At 38.5% G+C, this 17,351-nt stretch overlaps 1 protein-coding gene across 3 annotated transcripts in view; it reads left to right on the top strand.

Moving 5' to 3' along the window:
* Positions 1 to 2,394: 2,394 nt before the first annotated feature.
* Positions 2,395 to 17,351, top strand: part of chchd6b (coiled-coil-helix-coiled-coil-helix domain containing 6b) — a 47,393-nt gene continuing 32,436 nt past the window's right edge. For 2 of the 3 annotated variants that reach the window (XM_046847869.1, XM_046847861.1), the window contains exons 1-4: positions 2,395 to 2,567; positions 11,360 to 11,453; positions 11,653 to 11,701; positions 14,316 to 14,460. In XM_046847869.1, coding sequence (XP_046703825.1) covers positions 2,484 to 2,567; positions 11,360 to 11,453; positions 11,653 to 11,701; positions 14,316 to 14,460 — 372 coding nt within the window. In that variant the 5' untranslated portion in view covers positions 2,395 to 2,483. The remainder of the gene's footprint in view (positions 2,568 to 11,359; positions 11,454 to 11,652; positions 11,702 to 14,315; positions 14,461 to 17,351) is intronic. The other variant, XM_046847874.1, reaches the window with a different exon arrangement.

Genomic DNA, 17,351 nt, shown 5'->3' with positions numbered 1-17,351 from the left:
CAAATTTTTTGTTTTTAATGTACATGCACACTTCAGGGTGCAGGTATAGCATGCTGCTTTGTGACACTCAACTACTTATGGAGAAATCGAGGCGGTGTCACACAGACAGGAAGAAATCGTCTGCTGTTTTGAAAGAATACAATGTCAGCATTATAAAACAAAACATTATTCAGCTGTCTGAAAGTATGGCAGACGATAGACAATGTATGCAACAGCCCTTAATCAAGTTTTTAATCAAATTTTTGGCTGCTCATAAGAAAAAGGCCCCTCTGTTATAGACCGTTTAAGCAGAGATGGGAAGTGATGAAGTACAAATACTTACTGTTACTGTACTTAAGTAGATTTTTCTTGTATCAGAACTTCACAACTTTTTACTTTCACCTATTACATTGTTTTTACACAAATATCTGTACTTTCTACTTCTTACATTTTCAAACCAGACTCGTTACTTTAGTTTGAATCAATTTTGTGAAGTGATCAATATTTTTTCTTCTAATTGCACGCCGTTTTTAGTCATTGTGCAGCTTTTTCAATCTACCACTGGTGTATCATTTCCTGGCTCTCACACACCATGGATGTAGGCTAGTTTACAAATCTAACAACAAGCAGAAGGCAACAAGAAGTCTGGGGTTAATGTGGATGAGACAGAGGGAGTCAGTGATGTAAACATGACTGAGAACAGAGACATTCCTGATCATCATCTTTTCTTTGCTTGTGTTCTATATGGTGGTTGTTCAGCCTGCATACATTCATTAGGCAACCAAATTTTAAATAGATTTTTGTATTAACATATTAATATATGATGGGAGGTCCAGTTACCAGCATGACACTAAAACAGGTAGAAGTAGTGGCTGCTTTTTACTTAAGTACATTGAGGGCCCAAACCTCTTTACTTTCTCTTTAGTGAAAAAGTGTCAGTAATTCAGCTTTCACCAGAGTCTTTTAAAACATGAATATCTGTACTTCTACTTGTGTGAAGGATGTGTGTACGTTTGCCACCTCTGCGTTTAAGCGACATCTTGCCTCTTACAATTCAATTTGCACTTGAACATTGTCCTAAAACAACTTTACAGAGATAAAGAGGGTGTAAAATATGAATGTATATGCAGGCACGTGTACACACAGACATTAAAGCGGGCTTGAGCACCTGCCCTATTTGTTTCTTAAGAGAAAGTGCTGGGAATTTTTTTATTATTTGAATAAACAAATATATGTATATATGTTTGTGTTTCTGTTTGCAACACTCATGAGATACATTTAATAAGTAAGCTAACGCTTAGCTAAGGCAATATAACATGGGCATTCAGGCTAACTTAACGGAGAAACGAAAACCGATTAATCGGGCCGATTATTTTGCCATTTTCAAATTAATCGTCATCACCCGATTGTGCTGCAAATTAGGCTGATTATTAGACATGTGCATCTGATAGAGCAAACCGTACGTGTACGTTCTGCGCATGCGTGAGTACATAACTCTTTAATATCAGCAGGGGGCAGTAGTCTGTATTCGGCATCCAAACAGAGAAATGAGAATAACGTTTGGAACTGTCTTGTTATCGAGCATCTGTACACATCTGTAGTTTAGTGCACAGGTAGACAGAGGTCCAAAACCTAAAAAAAAGTGCACTGATTGGAGATTTTAGTGGTGTTCAATAAATGTTTAATTTAAGCAATTTTTTGTATGCCCTATTAATGAACTGTTAGATTTAATTAGATGAAGGTGGAAAAAAAATCGGCATCATATATCGGCCATTGGCTGCTCTGATGTATAAATATCATCATCGGTCGACCTCTAAAGCTGAATACACTAACATTAATAACGTCATCAGGATCGCCACAGAGAAATGCAAATCAGTTGTTAAATAATTAAAATGCACTAATTTGCATAAATTTGACACAAGGCATTGCAGATGAATAGAATAAACAATATAACAAAAGCATATCGCCACAAAACATCCCCAGTTATTAGTTAATGATTTACATCTAGAGTCTTTTTCCTCAAAATGTCACATTTAAATGTGTAGATAACTTGTTTTGGTTCGTTTAGAAGAAATCTACAGAAGCAAACAGACGAGTAGTGGTAGGTTTAAAACAAACACCTTAATGTGTATATGTAATGTGTACACTAGTCTCTATGTGAACTGATTATTTTGTAGACATCTGTTGAAAAACTTCATGGATCTTTAGGTTGTTTATAAGGAAGCATCCTCAGCTCAACTCCAATTTAGAGTCTGGTTCCTCTCAATGTTTCTTCCTCACACCAGCTGAAGAGAACTCCATCCAGAGGAGTCAGGTGGATCCGAGAAGAAGAAAGGGACAGGATATACTATAGTTTCTATGCCGCATCACGTGACCCTGGGAAGCCACTCTATTGGTTAGTAATAATATAATCCGCCTGTGGGAGTGGAGAGCAAAGTGACCCCTACTGTTAGAGCAGCGGCCTGATATCATTACAGTAGAGCCGACTATTTCTCTTACAGGACATGGGAGGCACAGAAAGCACGGGCAGGAAAGTATCATATGGGCTGAACGAAGAGGACAACGTTACTGTTTTGCAAGGAATTAAGGTGAACGCAGGAGTTGATGCCTTTTTGTTTCTGCTATTCAGTTCAAAGACATTTCCTATGCTAGCTGCTGTCAGTGTGAGGCTCTTGCCCTCACTAATATGGCTGATGGCTCTGCTCTCCTCACCATCATGTTTTTAGCATAGCGTGCAGCACGGGCATTAGCTTAAGACGTACCGAGTGAGCTTTCTATACGGCACAAACCCGCACCCGGTCTTTTTTTAACTTTATTATTGCAAAACCGATTTATCCTACCAATAATAATAAAACCGAGTGCATGCTAGCTGCTATATTACGTCTAACGCGTCCGCCATGTTGAAAGGGTTATAGAATCAATGGCGAGCCTAAGTCACTGAAAGGACATGGGTCTTCTCGGGTTTAAGTTTTTTTTTATATATATATAGCATTTATTTGAAGTTGTTCTCTTTTGTATGCCGGAAAACAAAACATACAAATGCTGGATAGTGTACAGATACAAAAATAGTTCGTTGAGTGAGATAAAAAAAAAAAAAACACTCAACATTTGCCCTTTTCAAGATGGCGGTGGCGATACCTGGCTGTGAATAACGGAGCCTTTACATAACTGAAAACTAGATATAAATGCTAAATATGGTGTTTTTATACCAGTTTTACACATTGCTGATGACTGAAGGTTTGTGTATGGACAGAGGAGGACAGAAGTGAAATGTAATACACAGATGTGTTGCTTTCGATCATTGATGGGAGAATAACCAGGGACAATGAAATTCTGCACCACTTTATATTCCATTAAAAAAAAATATAAAAAAATAAAATCAGAAGCTCGCTTTTTTCCCATTAATGAAGAATTTAGGTATTGCTTTGTGTTAAAAGTCAGCGTACTTTAGGGATATCTAATTTAGTTTTCATCACTGTGTTGCGATCATTTCACACTGAAATGCAATCGCTGTCCAAGGTCCTTGTACCTTCTAGTCATTCAATTTTAATTTTAGAAAGAATCTGAATTTTTTTTTTTCCACAACTCCACAACCAAACTGTAAAAAAAAGAGTCAATTTCTTATTTCTTTGTGGATGCATGGAAAATAAAATATGAAAAATAATTTATGATGTAGGAAGCTAACTTTTTATGCAACCAGGGAAACATGCCAAAATGAGTGGCTAGAGAGCTGGAGGATCAGTTGGGTTGGTCAGAATGGATCACCTTAATATGATGGTAGAAATATTAGAGCACTTGGTGCGTGGATATGGGAAAACGGTGGGGTTTACAGCAAGAACTTTAAGAAGATTTTGTGCTGAACACTGCTTTATAGACTGTATAAGCTTCACCCACTACTGATCTAAAGCTGCTGGCCTGGCTGGAAGTGCTGTGATGTATTGCTTATGAAGTTCTGCAATTAGATATGAAAAATCTAACATTTTTCTGTTTTTTGTTTCCCTTTGATTCCCTTTTCGGTGCATCCATGACGAAACTGGAAAATGTTGAAATGACTTGTTTTTCCATAGGTTTGTTGACGAAATGAAAAACAATGCCCATTTTTCATTTTTAAACAAATTCAAACTAAATGACCAGAAGGTACACGGTCCAATCACATCTCAGCTCGAAGCTGTATTCAGCAGGTCCTGAATGCACGTTTTTCCTAGAGTTGCATCCATACTTGCATACCTTGCTGGTTCCCTTTCTCTATTTTAAGAGAAAGAGCTTGTTTTTATTTGCCGCATATACATTACAGTACAGTCACATTTTTTTCTTTGCATATCCCAGCTTGTTCGGATGCTGGGGTCAGAGTGTAGGATCGACCACGATACAGCGCCCCTGGAGCAGAGTGGATTGAGTGCATTACTCAAGGGCCCTACAGTTGCAGCTTGGTGGTGCTGGGGCTTGAACTCAGAGCCCTAACCACTGAGCTACCACCTCACTTATTGATTTTTGTTTAGGCTTTACAGTTATTACTACAGTAAATGTTTAGTTAGCTTTCATATGATGAGGTAGAATGGTGGCATGGTGCTTAGCATAGTATCTGTTTCTTAAATCCAATCCTGAGATTCTGTCTGCTGAGTTTCTGTTTATGAACATGATTATGAACTCTTCTTATAGCTCGAGCCATTTTGTGGAGAGCAACAGTTGAAATTCTCAAAAGTCATTTGCTATGAGGGGTCACTATGGTGGTCACTATGAGAGAATTGCACTCAAAGCACCAAATTCTAACTACTCTAATGTAGGATACACAAATTTGTATGGTCCTGTCAAGCAGACAAAAACACGAACATGATGAATAGGCTAAAAATGAAATACAGTTATCATTTAGGATTTACTCACTTTTGTTGCCAGCTATTTTGGCAAACTATAATGGCTGTATATTGAGTTATTTTCAGAGGACAGTAAATCTGTACTGCTGTACAAGCTGCACATTGACCACTCTAAAATATATCAGAGTTTCATTTCTATAGTATTGTCCCTTGAGAAGATCTTTTGCAATAGTTGCTGAAATGTGAGTGGTGTACTTACTTTTATAAGATACTGTATATGAATTGAATTGAGTGCGTGATTGAGTTTCAGTTCGGTAACAGTTCAGTACACACAGATGAGTAATTTTGTGTTTGTGTGTGGACCTAATTTTGTATCCCTTTCTAGATTGAAGGAGGGTGGAGAGTGGTGTGTGTTTGGTCTTCCTATCTATCTATCTATCTATCTATCTATCTATCTATCTATCTATCTATCTATCTATCTATCTATCTACTCACCGGCCATTTTATTAGGTACACCTGTCCAACTGCTCGTTAACGCAAATTTCTAATCAGCCAATCACATGGCAGCAGAGGTGGGAAGTAACGGAGTACAAATACTTTGTTACTGTACTTAAGTAGATTTTTCTGGTATCAGTACTTTTCTATTTATTTTTCAGACAACTTTTTACTTTTACTCATTACATTTTTACACAGATATCTGTACTTTTTACTTTTTACATTTTCAAAACAGGCTCGTTACTTCAGTTTTAATCCATTGATTTGGTGAAATATATATTTTTTATTTTCACTTTTTGATTTCAGCCAAACAACCGATTTCCTGTTACTGCGCTTCTTTTTCAATCCGCTGGTGTATAAAGTCCTGACTCTCACTCTTTATGAAGATAAGAATCAGCAGGCAGAAGGCAGTAAGAAGTTTGGGGTTAACGTGGATGAGACAGAGGGAGTCAGTGATTTAAACATGACTGAGAACAGACACATTCATGATCATCATCTTTTCTCTGCTTGTGTTCTATACGTGGATCTTCAGCCTGGACACATTCATTAGGTAACAACATTTTTTATTAGTTTTGTATTAATATATATATATATATATATATATATATTTGGCTGTCAAAATTAAAATTATTGTAAACGGCACTAGATGTTATTAACACGCTATCAATTCAGTGCGCATTTCTGTTCTTACCATTTTTATATAAAAAGTATAAATACATAAATAACTAAATATAAAAGAGGCGAAATTAAAACCTCCAGCAAAACATACATTTATTCACGACGTCCCTTCTTTACTTAGATATACAATAAATAAGTAAATTCCACTGAAAAATATTTTTAATCAGTAAACTTTTGTTTTATGAAGAGGTGCACTTTCTCCGGTATCACCTCATTAACTGTCCGTGTGGAAACATAGCAAAGGCTCCTAATGATGTCCACACATCTATCTATCTATCTATCTATCTGTCTGTCTGTCTGTCTGTCTGTCTGTCTGTCTGTCTGTCAAATATTAATATGATGTGAGGTCCAGTTAACAGCTAAAACTGGTAGAAGTAATAACTACTTTTTACTGAAGTACATGTCAGAGCCAAGATTTCTTTACTTTCACTTAAGTAAAAAGGTTTAATCATTACTTCAACTTTTACCCAAGTATTTTAAAACATGAGTATCTGTACTTCTACTTAAGTAATAGATGTGTGTTCTTTTGCCACCTCTGCATGGGGAAGAAAGGTGATTTAAGTGACTTTAAATGTGGCATGGTTGTTGGTGCCAGACGGGCTGGTCTGAGTATTTCAGAAACTGCTTATCTTCTGGGATTTTCACGCACAACCATTTTAGGGTTTACAGAGAATGGTCCGAAATTCGGCGACATTCGGATGGTAGGGTCAGAATTGGGCTTCAACAACATGAAAGCATGGATCCATTCTGCCTTGTATCAACGGTTAAGGGTGGTGGTGGTGGTGTAATGGTGTGGGGGATATTTTCTTGGCACGCTTTGGGCCCATTAGTACCAATTGAGCATCGTGTCAATGCCACAGCCTACCTGAATATTGTTGCTGACCATGTACATCCCTTTATGACCACAGTGTACCACATCTTCTGATGGCTACTTCCAGCAGGATAACGCGCCATGTCATAAAGCGTGAATCATCTCAGACTGGTTCTTGAACATGACAATGAGTTCACTGTACTCAAATGGCCTCCACAGTCACCAGATCTCAATCCAATAGAGCACCTTTGGGATGTGGTGGAACGGGAGATTCGCATCATGGATGTGCAGCCGACAAATCTGCAGCAACTGCGTGATGCTATCATGTCAATATGGACCAAAATCTCTGAGGAATGCTCAGTACCTTGTTGAATCTATGCCACGATGGATTAAGGCAGTTCTGAAGGCAAAAGGGGGTCCAACCCGGTACTAGTAAGGTGTACCTAATAAAGTGGCCTGTAAGTGTATATTTAAATATATATATATATATATATATATATATATATATATATATATATATATATATATATATAAAGAGAGAAATCAGCATCTACAGTTGTAAAAATATTCAGCCTAAAGGCTGTTGATAGTCAGGTACTGATGCCTGGGGTGCAGTCGGTGTTACAATTCATCCCAAAGGACCAGCTCTTGTAAGAGTCCTGGTTCTGCCACAGTTTTTCCGTTTGAAAATTATGGAGACCACTTTGCTCTTGGGAATCTTCAGACAATCCTGTCTCTGAGCTCTGCTGGCAGTTCCTTTGACATCACGCGTCACCAGCTGTGAGACCTTGTACAGAGGGGTGTGTGTGCCTTTCCAAATCATGTCCAATCCATAAAGTTTTTCACTGGTAGACTTCAGTCAAGGTGTAGAAATGTCTCAGCAATGATCAGAAAAAAATAACAGGCACCTATATATTTATTATACAAATATATGCACGATATGTATCAGGCTGCAACAGAACAAAATTGGAAGGAAAAAAAAATGTAGCGGGTCTCAATACTTACCAGATTCTCTGTATGTATGTAAAATGAGTGATTTGAATAAATCAAAACAATATGAAAAAGAGGAAAGTAGAAGAATCTCTCGTTAACATTGACACTAATTAAAAGCAAGTGTACACCGTGAGCTGCATAATAATCCGCACTAACTGCACAGCCTCATTCTGTCACTCTGTCAGAGTGGGATTTTGCGACAGAAATCCGGTATCCGCTTGTTTTGATTCGTTTCTGAAACATGCCGCTGCAGTGGGCTGTCATTTGAGAACCGGAGAGAGAATATGAGCTGTTTTTTTTTTTTAAGGCTTTCTGTAACGCACTTTTGTACAGATCTATTAAAAAAAAACAACTATAAGCGAGCAAGACGGTCCGAAAATTGATTCTCAAATTCCCCGTGTAGCAAATACGATTGAACAAGCACTGGCGTGACACAGACTTTCTCTTGTGTTTGCTCGGGTCTTCCTGCAAGCATTTATTCACCAACTAATCTATCAAATAGATTTTTGGAGAGACCTACATAGAGAGATTAAAAGAATCGAGTCAGTGATTAATGGCCGGCACGTCCTGCTGGAGACAAAGTGAAAATGCTGTCATTCGGTGAAACAGTGGCTTTATCAACATTATTAAAACAACAGCTTAAAGTGTTATTGGTGACTGCATGTAATCCCCAGCGAAATGACATCATCTTTATTCAAATATCTTTATACAGGAAACGCGCTCGTCACGCTTGTTGCATTCTCAGCACCTCTGTAAAAAAGAAAAAAAAAAAACAAAAAAAAAACAACTATTCAAGTTGGTGTGAGATCATTTATGGGATTGTTATTTAAGAAGCTTTATGACTTTGCACCAGTCATTTCGAACTCTAGATGATCGTGTTTCCAAGAAACAGACAAGAAAATGTACAGCTAAGATTCCTTTGATTTCGCTAATATTAGTGATGAGTTGGATTTCGGTTGTTTGCTTTTAGAAGTTTAACTTATTATAAATGACTGAAAATATCAGTGAGAAGTAGTGCTGAAACAATTCCAAGAATAATTCTAATACAAAAATGCATCACTGAATTGAAGCTTTGTTTAGTCCATTTGACTGCTCAGGGAGCACTATGTTTCCTCACGGACCATTATTACTGACGCACCACCCGCTAAACTCTGGAGTGCTCTGGACAGGTAAAACTGAAGATGCTGCCAAATTAAAAAATTGAGGGACGGGGAAAAAACAGCGAGGGCCGAGGGAAAGATTCATATGAAAGGAGAGAATCTCACCCCTGTACTCATGGACCCCAAACCCTTATTTATCACACTGCTATTTATAGTAAATAGGCCACTTTTGCACTTCTGGTTAGATGCTTACCACTGTCCATCGGATCTGTTCTTGTAAATTGCACTATGACAGTAAAGTTGAATCGTATCTAATCTGATCTTAAACATCCTTGTGCTGTGTGTAAGCAATTGAGAAACCAAATTCTACTAATAATTAAATCAAATCATTGTTTGAATGAAATCATTTATAACATCTGTATTAGTTGGTATGCATGTCAGCTTATGACCAAACTAAATGTTTAGATTTATGTTTGTATACGATACCTTTTATGTAAATTTCCCCCCAATTTTTCATGAATTACTATCAATTCTTGTAAAATTCCTGGTAAGTTTCCAACTTGGAACATTCCCATACTTCCCTAGATGAATTTCCCATTGAAAGTTTCTGCCCTTTTTTAACCCTAATTAGGAAAAAGACTAAGAATACTATAGTCTATAGCAGGGGTCACCAACCTTTTGAAACTGAGAGCTACTTCTTGGGTACCGATTAATTATTATTAATAATTAATTATATTCATTTATATCTAGTCATCTATATTTTAATATTGTCATTTCAAATTCACACCAATGCAAATGTGATTTTAAAAAAAGAATAGCAGCAAAAAAAATTAGATGCAGCTCACTGGTGCTATGATGAGATCTTTTTAGAAAAGTCCCGCGGGCGACTCATGGTCCTTGCGAGCGACCTGGTGCCAGCGGGCATTGTGTTGGTGACCCCTGGTCTATAGTATACTATAGTCATTGTTTGAAGACTATTAGAGCCTCAGCTGTTCAGACATTAAGCTGGAGTTTATACCACATGGGTGTCTTAGAATCCTGTTGCATGTCGTCTTTGTACCCTGAGAGATGATTGGACCAGTCGAACAGTGCAGGAGTATCAGAGAGAGAACGGTGCAGTACAGGGTGAGATAAGAGCTGTGGGGTAGAGGAGTGCTGGACCTTTTTGTGGTTTTGCAGGCATGCATTAGTGTTTTAAATCTGAAGCAGGCAGCTGCAGGAAGCCAGTGATATATTTTTCTTCTCCATTTTAACACTGTAATTAAATATATAATAAATTATAAAAAAAAAAATGCTGATTTATTAAAGAAAAAACATGACGCAAGCAAACGAATGCTCTAAAATCCGCAGTTGATTAAAAATGAAAAACAACAAGCGAAATATACTTTCACTAAGCACTTTTACTTGATCAGGATCACCGTGCATCTAAACGAGAGAGGGAAGTGTAGTAATTTCGTAACTACACAGAGCAGTCATGCGTTTACGTGATCGGGACATTTTAATCAATCAACAACAATGGCTAGCAGAGGAGCGGAAGAACACTTAAACTCTCATCAACATACACGCATGTATAAGAGCGTTTCCTCACTGTAACTTTTCTTTCTAATCATTTCTGCAAATTATATTTGTCGCCTTCCCCTTTTTTTTGCCGATCTTTAAAAATGAGCCGATTCGTGACTCAAAAAACGTAATGTGATCCGTGAGTTTTGTGATCCGTTGCACCACTTATTCACACATAGAAGTACTGTAAGTGAGTAGCCAGTCCACCTGCCAGCATATTTTTAGGAGGAAGCTGGAAAAAACCCATGTGAAGATAGTAAGGGTAGAAAGTGCAAAACTCTGCATGACATTATTGCTCAGGATCAGATCAAGAATCCTGGAGCTTTGACGCAATAGCCCAACCTAACTAGTGAAAAAACACAGGATGGTGATCTACTATTGAAACACAAACCATCAAATGAAGACTTTAGAGGTAAATTAGAGAATTATGACACTAAGTGCAAGTGTAAGGTGAAAAAGCTGACAGGGTGGTGCAGTGGGTATTTCTTCTCCCACAAATCAGTAGCTGGATTAGCTTTGCTAAATTACTCCTAAATGTGAATGTGTGTGTGTATGGGCACACACAGCACCCAGCGATGGACTGGCATATATTTCCCCATCAAGCCCAGTGACTCTCGTGATAGGCTTCACACTTGACGCACACCCTGCCCAGTATAGAGCGTTTACTGAAGACGAATGAATATTAAATGCGAGATGAAATGAACACGAGCCTCATTCCATCATGTAATAGATAGTTTTAGTATTTTTCATCAATCAGTTTACTAGATTAAAATTGGAATTGCCAAAGGGTGAGAGCTACTGGGGCTCAGTAATTGAATCTGCAGGAGAGCTGCAGTTCTCACATGGACTAGACTAAAAGCCAGTGGTGTGAATTTGTGTGTGTGTGTGTGTGTGTGTGTGTGCGTGTGCTTGCATTTTTTTTTTTTCTCCAGTTGTCTGAAGATGTTCGTCAAAGGATGCGTGAGGCGAATCAGTCTTCTGAAACACCTCGGCCCCCAAAACCAGAGAGTCGGAAGCCTGACGCAGGTATGCAGCACCACCTCACCCGTGACCATAAATGCAATCTCTGGTTTACAAACCTGTCTAAATGATGTTCTGTCTTGAGAAACTTTTCTGTATCCCCGTTCTCATAAATCATCTGTGATAAAAAGTTGCTGTGCTTCTATGAGGCTTTATTTTGTCTTTTCTTTTTATAAATGTAATGCTCTAATGACATGTTTTATAGCTGCAGGTGGACATTCTTCAGCTGAGATGCCAGAGGAGCTAAGAAAACGGTCAGTAATATTTACCTGCCCCAAGAGTGGCCTTGGTGTGTGTGTGTGTGTGTGTGTGTGTGTGTGTGTGTGTGTGTGTGTGTGTGTGCGTGTGCGTTCGTGTGTGCGTAGTGTTCGAAGCATGAACAGGCTCTGGACTGGGCTGAAGTGGTCTAAGGAATGTTTGGTTTGGTTAAAGGTAATATGCCATGGTTATGGGTTGTGTTGTAGACGTGACCACATCTAGCAACTTATATAGATAATTCCTGGATCATATTAAAATCTTCCAGGCATGCCATACTTTCTCATAAAATAAATGCCATTATATTTTTCATTTTCTGCTTCAGTTTGCTACTCGACACCGATATTCCCTGGTGCGGAAAAAATGGCGCGCCTCGGTTGCCAGCCATTGACTCTCATAGCTGTTATGCAGTGCTGTCAGCGTGTCTTCTCAAGTCATTATCAGATAATTGATTCAGGTCATGTTAACTTAAGCAAAAATCAGGCCTTTTTTTTCTCTCTTGCACATTTTCTGTTTCCGAGCTAAAAAAAAAAAAAAAACACTTTAACTGTCTGGTGATTGTGTGTGGTGGTCTTGGAAAACTTGCATGTGTCTGGGACTGAATTTTGTGCAGGAAAGGATGCTTTTTCCGGTTATATATAATCCATGTTTTTATATATATATATATAAAAAATAAAAAATAGGAAATTATTTACTTTTGAATCATTTCGGATTGCAGCTGTCAAAATGTCCTCTATGCTTCTGCGGAACTGTGGAATCATTAGGAACATACCCCCTCCCCTCGTTTCACCTTTGGGGTTAACCAGATACATTACATAGCCACAAGTATGTGGACACTTAATCACACCTATACGAGCTGGTCAAACATCCTATTCTACATACAACAATCAGGCATGACATTATAACATTATGACTGGTGAATGAATAACAATGATTATCTCTTCATTATGGCACCTGTTAGTTAGTGGTGTTTATTATGCAGCAAGTAATTATTTTGCCCTCAAAGTTGATGTTAGAAGCAGGAAAAATGGGCAAGTGTAAGGATTTGAGTGAATTTAACAAGGGCCAAATTGTGATGTCTAGATGACTGGGTCAGAGCATCTCCATAACTGCAGCTCCTGTGGGATGTTTCCGGTCTGCAGTGGTCAGTGTCTATCAAAAGTGGTCCAAGGAAGGAACAGTGGTGAACCGGCGACAGGGTCGTGGGCAGCCAAAGCTCATTGATGCACATGGGGAGCGAAGGCTGATCTGACAGACGAGCTCCTGTAGCTCAAACTGCTGAAGAAGTTAATGCTGGTAATGCTTGATGGATCAGAACTGTTTTGGCAGCAAAAGAGGGACCAACACAATATTAGGCAGATGGTCATAATGTTATGTCTGATCTGTGTATAGTAGCCCTTTGCCATTATAATGATCTCTATATTGTTTTGGGAAGGCTTTCCACTAGACTTTTCCAATAGGAATTTGTCTATTTGGCCAGGCTAAGAGCATCAGTGAGGGGTCAGTCTGATCTTCTTGGCTCACAGTTCATCCCAAAGGTGTTCAGTGTGGTGGAGATCAGGTCTCTTGAGGACATTTGAGTTTTTCTACACCATCACTGATAGAACATTTCCTCAGGGAGTTCATGCTGTGTTCAAGGCATTGTCCACCTGGAGCAGGTTTGGGTCTCTTATGTTTAGTAAAAGAACATTGTACTGCTACAACATACAAAGACATTTTATACACTTCTGTGCTTAGGACAGATGAAAAATAAATAAGGAACAGACTGGTAATTGGCCCAGCTGTGTAAACATTCACAATGTTGTTGGAAGATCATGAGTTCAAGAATCCCTACTATTCTGTTAGGTTGTTAGGTATTGTATAGAACCTGACGAGCACTATGTATGGTCAGGGTTCGTTAATCTAACATAATGGATGTAAGAGATGTGGAGAATAATTTCTCTGTGGACTCTGGCTGTTTAAAAGTTTGGACCTAACCTTAATGCAGTAAATCCTGTCTCCGCATTTTATGGAGTCCCTAGTGGGAAATGACTGACTCGTATTTGAAACGTGCTCCGCTTTCTGAAATCCTGCAACAGCATCCCTCTCTCTCTCTAAAGAAAGAAAGAAAAAAACAGCCTCATGGATCTCACTTCTAGTTAGTAATGTGTCCCAGAAGTCCTCTAACAGAGACTCACGCAATACAGAGGCCAAGCTGTAAACAATTAGCAAACAAAGAGGGCAGACAAGCACGCAAATGCTGTTTAGCCATAATATACAGTTTTGGGTTTAATCTCACTATGCTCATTATGTAATGTTCCAGAGCATTGATATGGTATCTAAATTATATGGAATGGCATGGGTCATGTCTAGAGTAGACCAAATAAAAGTGATGGTATCCAGTTGGCTGAACCAGGTGGTCAAACATGTCTGGAAATTTCCTGATTATTTTCCTGAACCTTGAGGTGCGCCAATATCCCGGGTAGAATTTTACTCTGTGTAATAAAGGAATTATTTGTGTGTGTGTGTGTGGGTGTGTGTGGGTGTGTGTGTGTGTGGGTGTGTGTGGGTGGGTGTGTGTGGGTGTGTGTGGGTGGGTGTGTGTGTGTGGGGGTGTGTGTGTGTGGGTTGCAGGTTCGAGCTGGAGCAGGCTCTGCTGAGGGAGGAGTTGGCACGTATCACCCGCAGAGAGAAAGAGTCTGTGGGAGAGGATGTGAACCCTGTTGTACTCCAAGAAAGAGCCAGAACCAAAGAGGAGCAGAAGAACGTGCAGAACTTGGTACGACCGATACGCATTCACACGCACAGCTCGCTTTCTTTTAAACCAAGTTAAAAATATACAGGAACATCCTCCAGTGGTCAGCTGAGATCGCAATGCTTTTATTCTTTGCCATTTTTTTTCCCTTTTAGTTGTCTGTCTGTCTGTCTGTCTGTGTGCGCATCTGTGTTTCTCTGCCCACAGAAAATTGATTTGCTTCATGCTGTTGTTCTCTGCCTTGTGTTTTAAGTGAGCGTAATGGTTATTGAGTGCAGGACATTTCTTCTCATCCTTGAGTTCGTCCGCCATAATGGCGCAGGATTGTAATGAGGCTATTCGCGGCCGTTGATTATATTAGCTCGCTGGTCCACAGACGGCGCTGTCAATACTAGTTAATGTTTACATCTGTAGCAGAGCTGCAGCTCGTGCAGTCATATTATCTGCTACCGCGACATTTCCGCTCATGACCGGCTGTAATGGAGAAACTTTGGGATGAACGCAAAGACTGATCAAATTGCCTGCGTTCCTGTTGCATGGCCTTCCTTCGGCCTGGGTGTGTCTCTGTCGTTTTTCTTACCACTAGATGGCAGCAGAAGCATTTGCTTCTTTTCTTTTTTTCTTTTATTTATTACATTATTTTTCCACACGCAGCTTCCAAGTGGTGGCATTTTAAAGGAGTGTCTGTAACTGCAAAACTGTATAACCATCATACAGCTGGAATTTACATGGGTTTGGATTTGAGATTTTATTTTACTGAGAGTAAACACGTGAAACTAATTACAGGAGAGCTTTTCAGATTTCAGTGATATTTAGTAGCTAGGGTTCACTTTGGGTGGGGCAGGACATCGGGACAGAATGGGACAATGTACATGACACCAGTTCTGACTTATGCATGACTTATGCATGACGATGCTATACTGACTAATATTTACCATCAAACTTTACTGTTGGATCCTAAATCAGATAAGAAACAAAAAGGACCCTGTGTTTTTTATTTTATTTTTATTTATTTATTTATTTATTTATTTATTTATTTATTTTTCCCTTGACATATCAAGCTGTGAAACTTGAATTGCTTAAAAAAAAGAAAAGGGGAAAAAACATTAAATCCATACAAATATTCAGAATCCAACAAAGTTGTGAACAACAATCGATCAGGGACAACAAAGACAACATTGAAATTTTTCTCTAAGGTTGTCATGGTTACCGGCGATATTCAAGGCTGTCACGACAGGGGAGCTGACTCTGTTTACCTGTCCTCACAGACAGTGCTCTTTCCACCTCTTTCTGCCTGCTGTAGGGTTGCAGTACAGCAGTTTCATGGTCATATGGTTATTATTCGCTAAATACTTTGGTCACTTGAAAGCACCGATTATATGAACATGTTCGACAGGAGACTGTAGTTAAAGCCAGTAATGGCTGCAGCAGTAGTCTTTCCATTTTTTTTTACATTTAGGGTAATCTGACATCCAGAGTGGTACCTGATTGTACTAGAAAATCAAAGGTTTATATATGTTTCTAGACATATTTTTCATTTTAGGAAACGAGAGGCGGCACAGTACCACCACAATAGATCAAAATAATTTTTTTATTAAATCCACGTATTGTTTGTAGACCACTTTTAACAATAGACTGTCAAAATGCAGCTTTACAGAAATCTACTACAGTGAGGAACAACCCCCTGTAACAGCATGAGAAGGATCCAGACTTTAAAGGGAACCCACCCAATCTTCTGAGAAACACTGAATAGTGGAAATATGAATCATTACTCTTTTACAATTACATACTTAAATGTCAGTCAGCATGAGGAGAAAAGTCTTGAATGCAGAAGCAGTTCCTGGGTACAAATATCCAGGTGAGATTGTTTACTGAAGGACACAAAGGCATTTCATGTTGCCGTATATTCTAATTCCAACGCTGTTTATTCTGAGATTTTTATCATGTTCCTGTTAAGAAGGATCTGTCCAATCAGAGCGCTCGTTACTGTGAAAAAGATCAAGCAGAACTAATATCACAATTTTCTTCAAATTGTGGACTTGTATACTAGCAGGTTAATGACAAAAAAAAAAACACTCACTGTTACCACTCAATGATACAAGTCTGAATCCATAATACCTGCTTAACAATTCGATATCTGTTGGAGATTTGTATTGGGAATGGAAATTCCCTGTGGCGTGAGTGTGATGGGAATAAACTAAAGAACATTAGTAAAGTTTAAACTCGGGTTCAACCACGTCTCGCACATTCTTCCTGACAAACCTGGAAGATACAATTTAGAATTACAATCTGCAATAAGATACAATCCATTAGTGCATTCAAATTCAGGTGTTTCTGTGGATGTACGTGTATTGTGTGTGTGTGTGTGTGTGTATATGTATGTATGTATGTATGTATGTATATATATATATATATATGTATATATATATATATATATATATATATATATATATATATATATATATATATATATATATATATAGACCGGAACCTTGTGCATTAGTTTTCACTGCATGGAGGTGAGACATTTGCATTTACATTTATGGAATTTGGTAGATGCCTGTATCCAGAGCCTTATGTATAGAACTGAGCAGAGGCTTGAGGGACTTGCTTAAGGATTGGGATTTGGACATCTGATCCTAACGGTCATGAGTTCAACATCTTAACCACTGAGCTGCCATTTCCCCAGAAATAATGAAGATATTATCTTTACAGGTTGGTTGTGCATCAGTCCAAGATCCTAATTAGTGTATTAGCTTTGGAATGAGTGGTCTGTTTGGAATTGCTGTTATAACCAGCAAATGAACTGCATCAATTTTGGAAATGGTCTCATCAGGTTCAAGGTCACAGCAAATGTCTGAAATCATTTTATTTTTAATAGCTTCTTTTCAGTTTGTTATTTTTTCCTCTGTTCA

Source organism: Silurus meridionalis, chromosome 1, assembly GCF_014805685.1.
Source record: "Silurus meridionalis isolate SWU-2019-XX chromosome 1, ASM1480568v1, whole genome shotgun sequence".
NCBI classification, from domain to species: domain Eukaryota; kingdom Metazoa; phylum Chordata; class Actinopteri; order Siluriformes; family Siluridae; genus Silurus; species Silurus meridionalis.
This window is presented reverse-complemented; position numbering and strand designations above follow the sequence as displayed.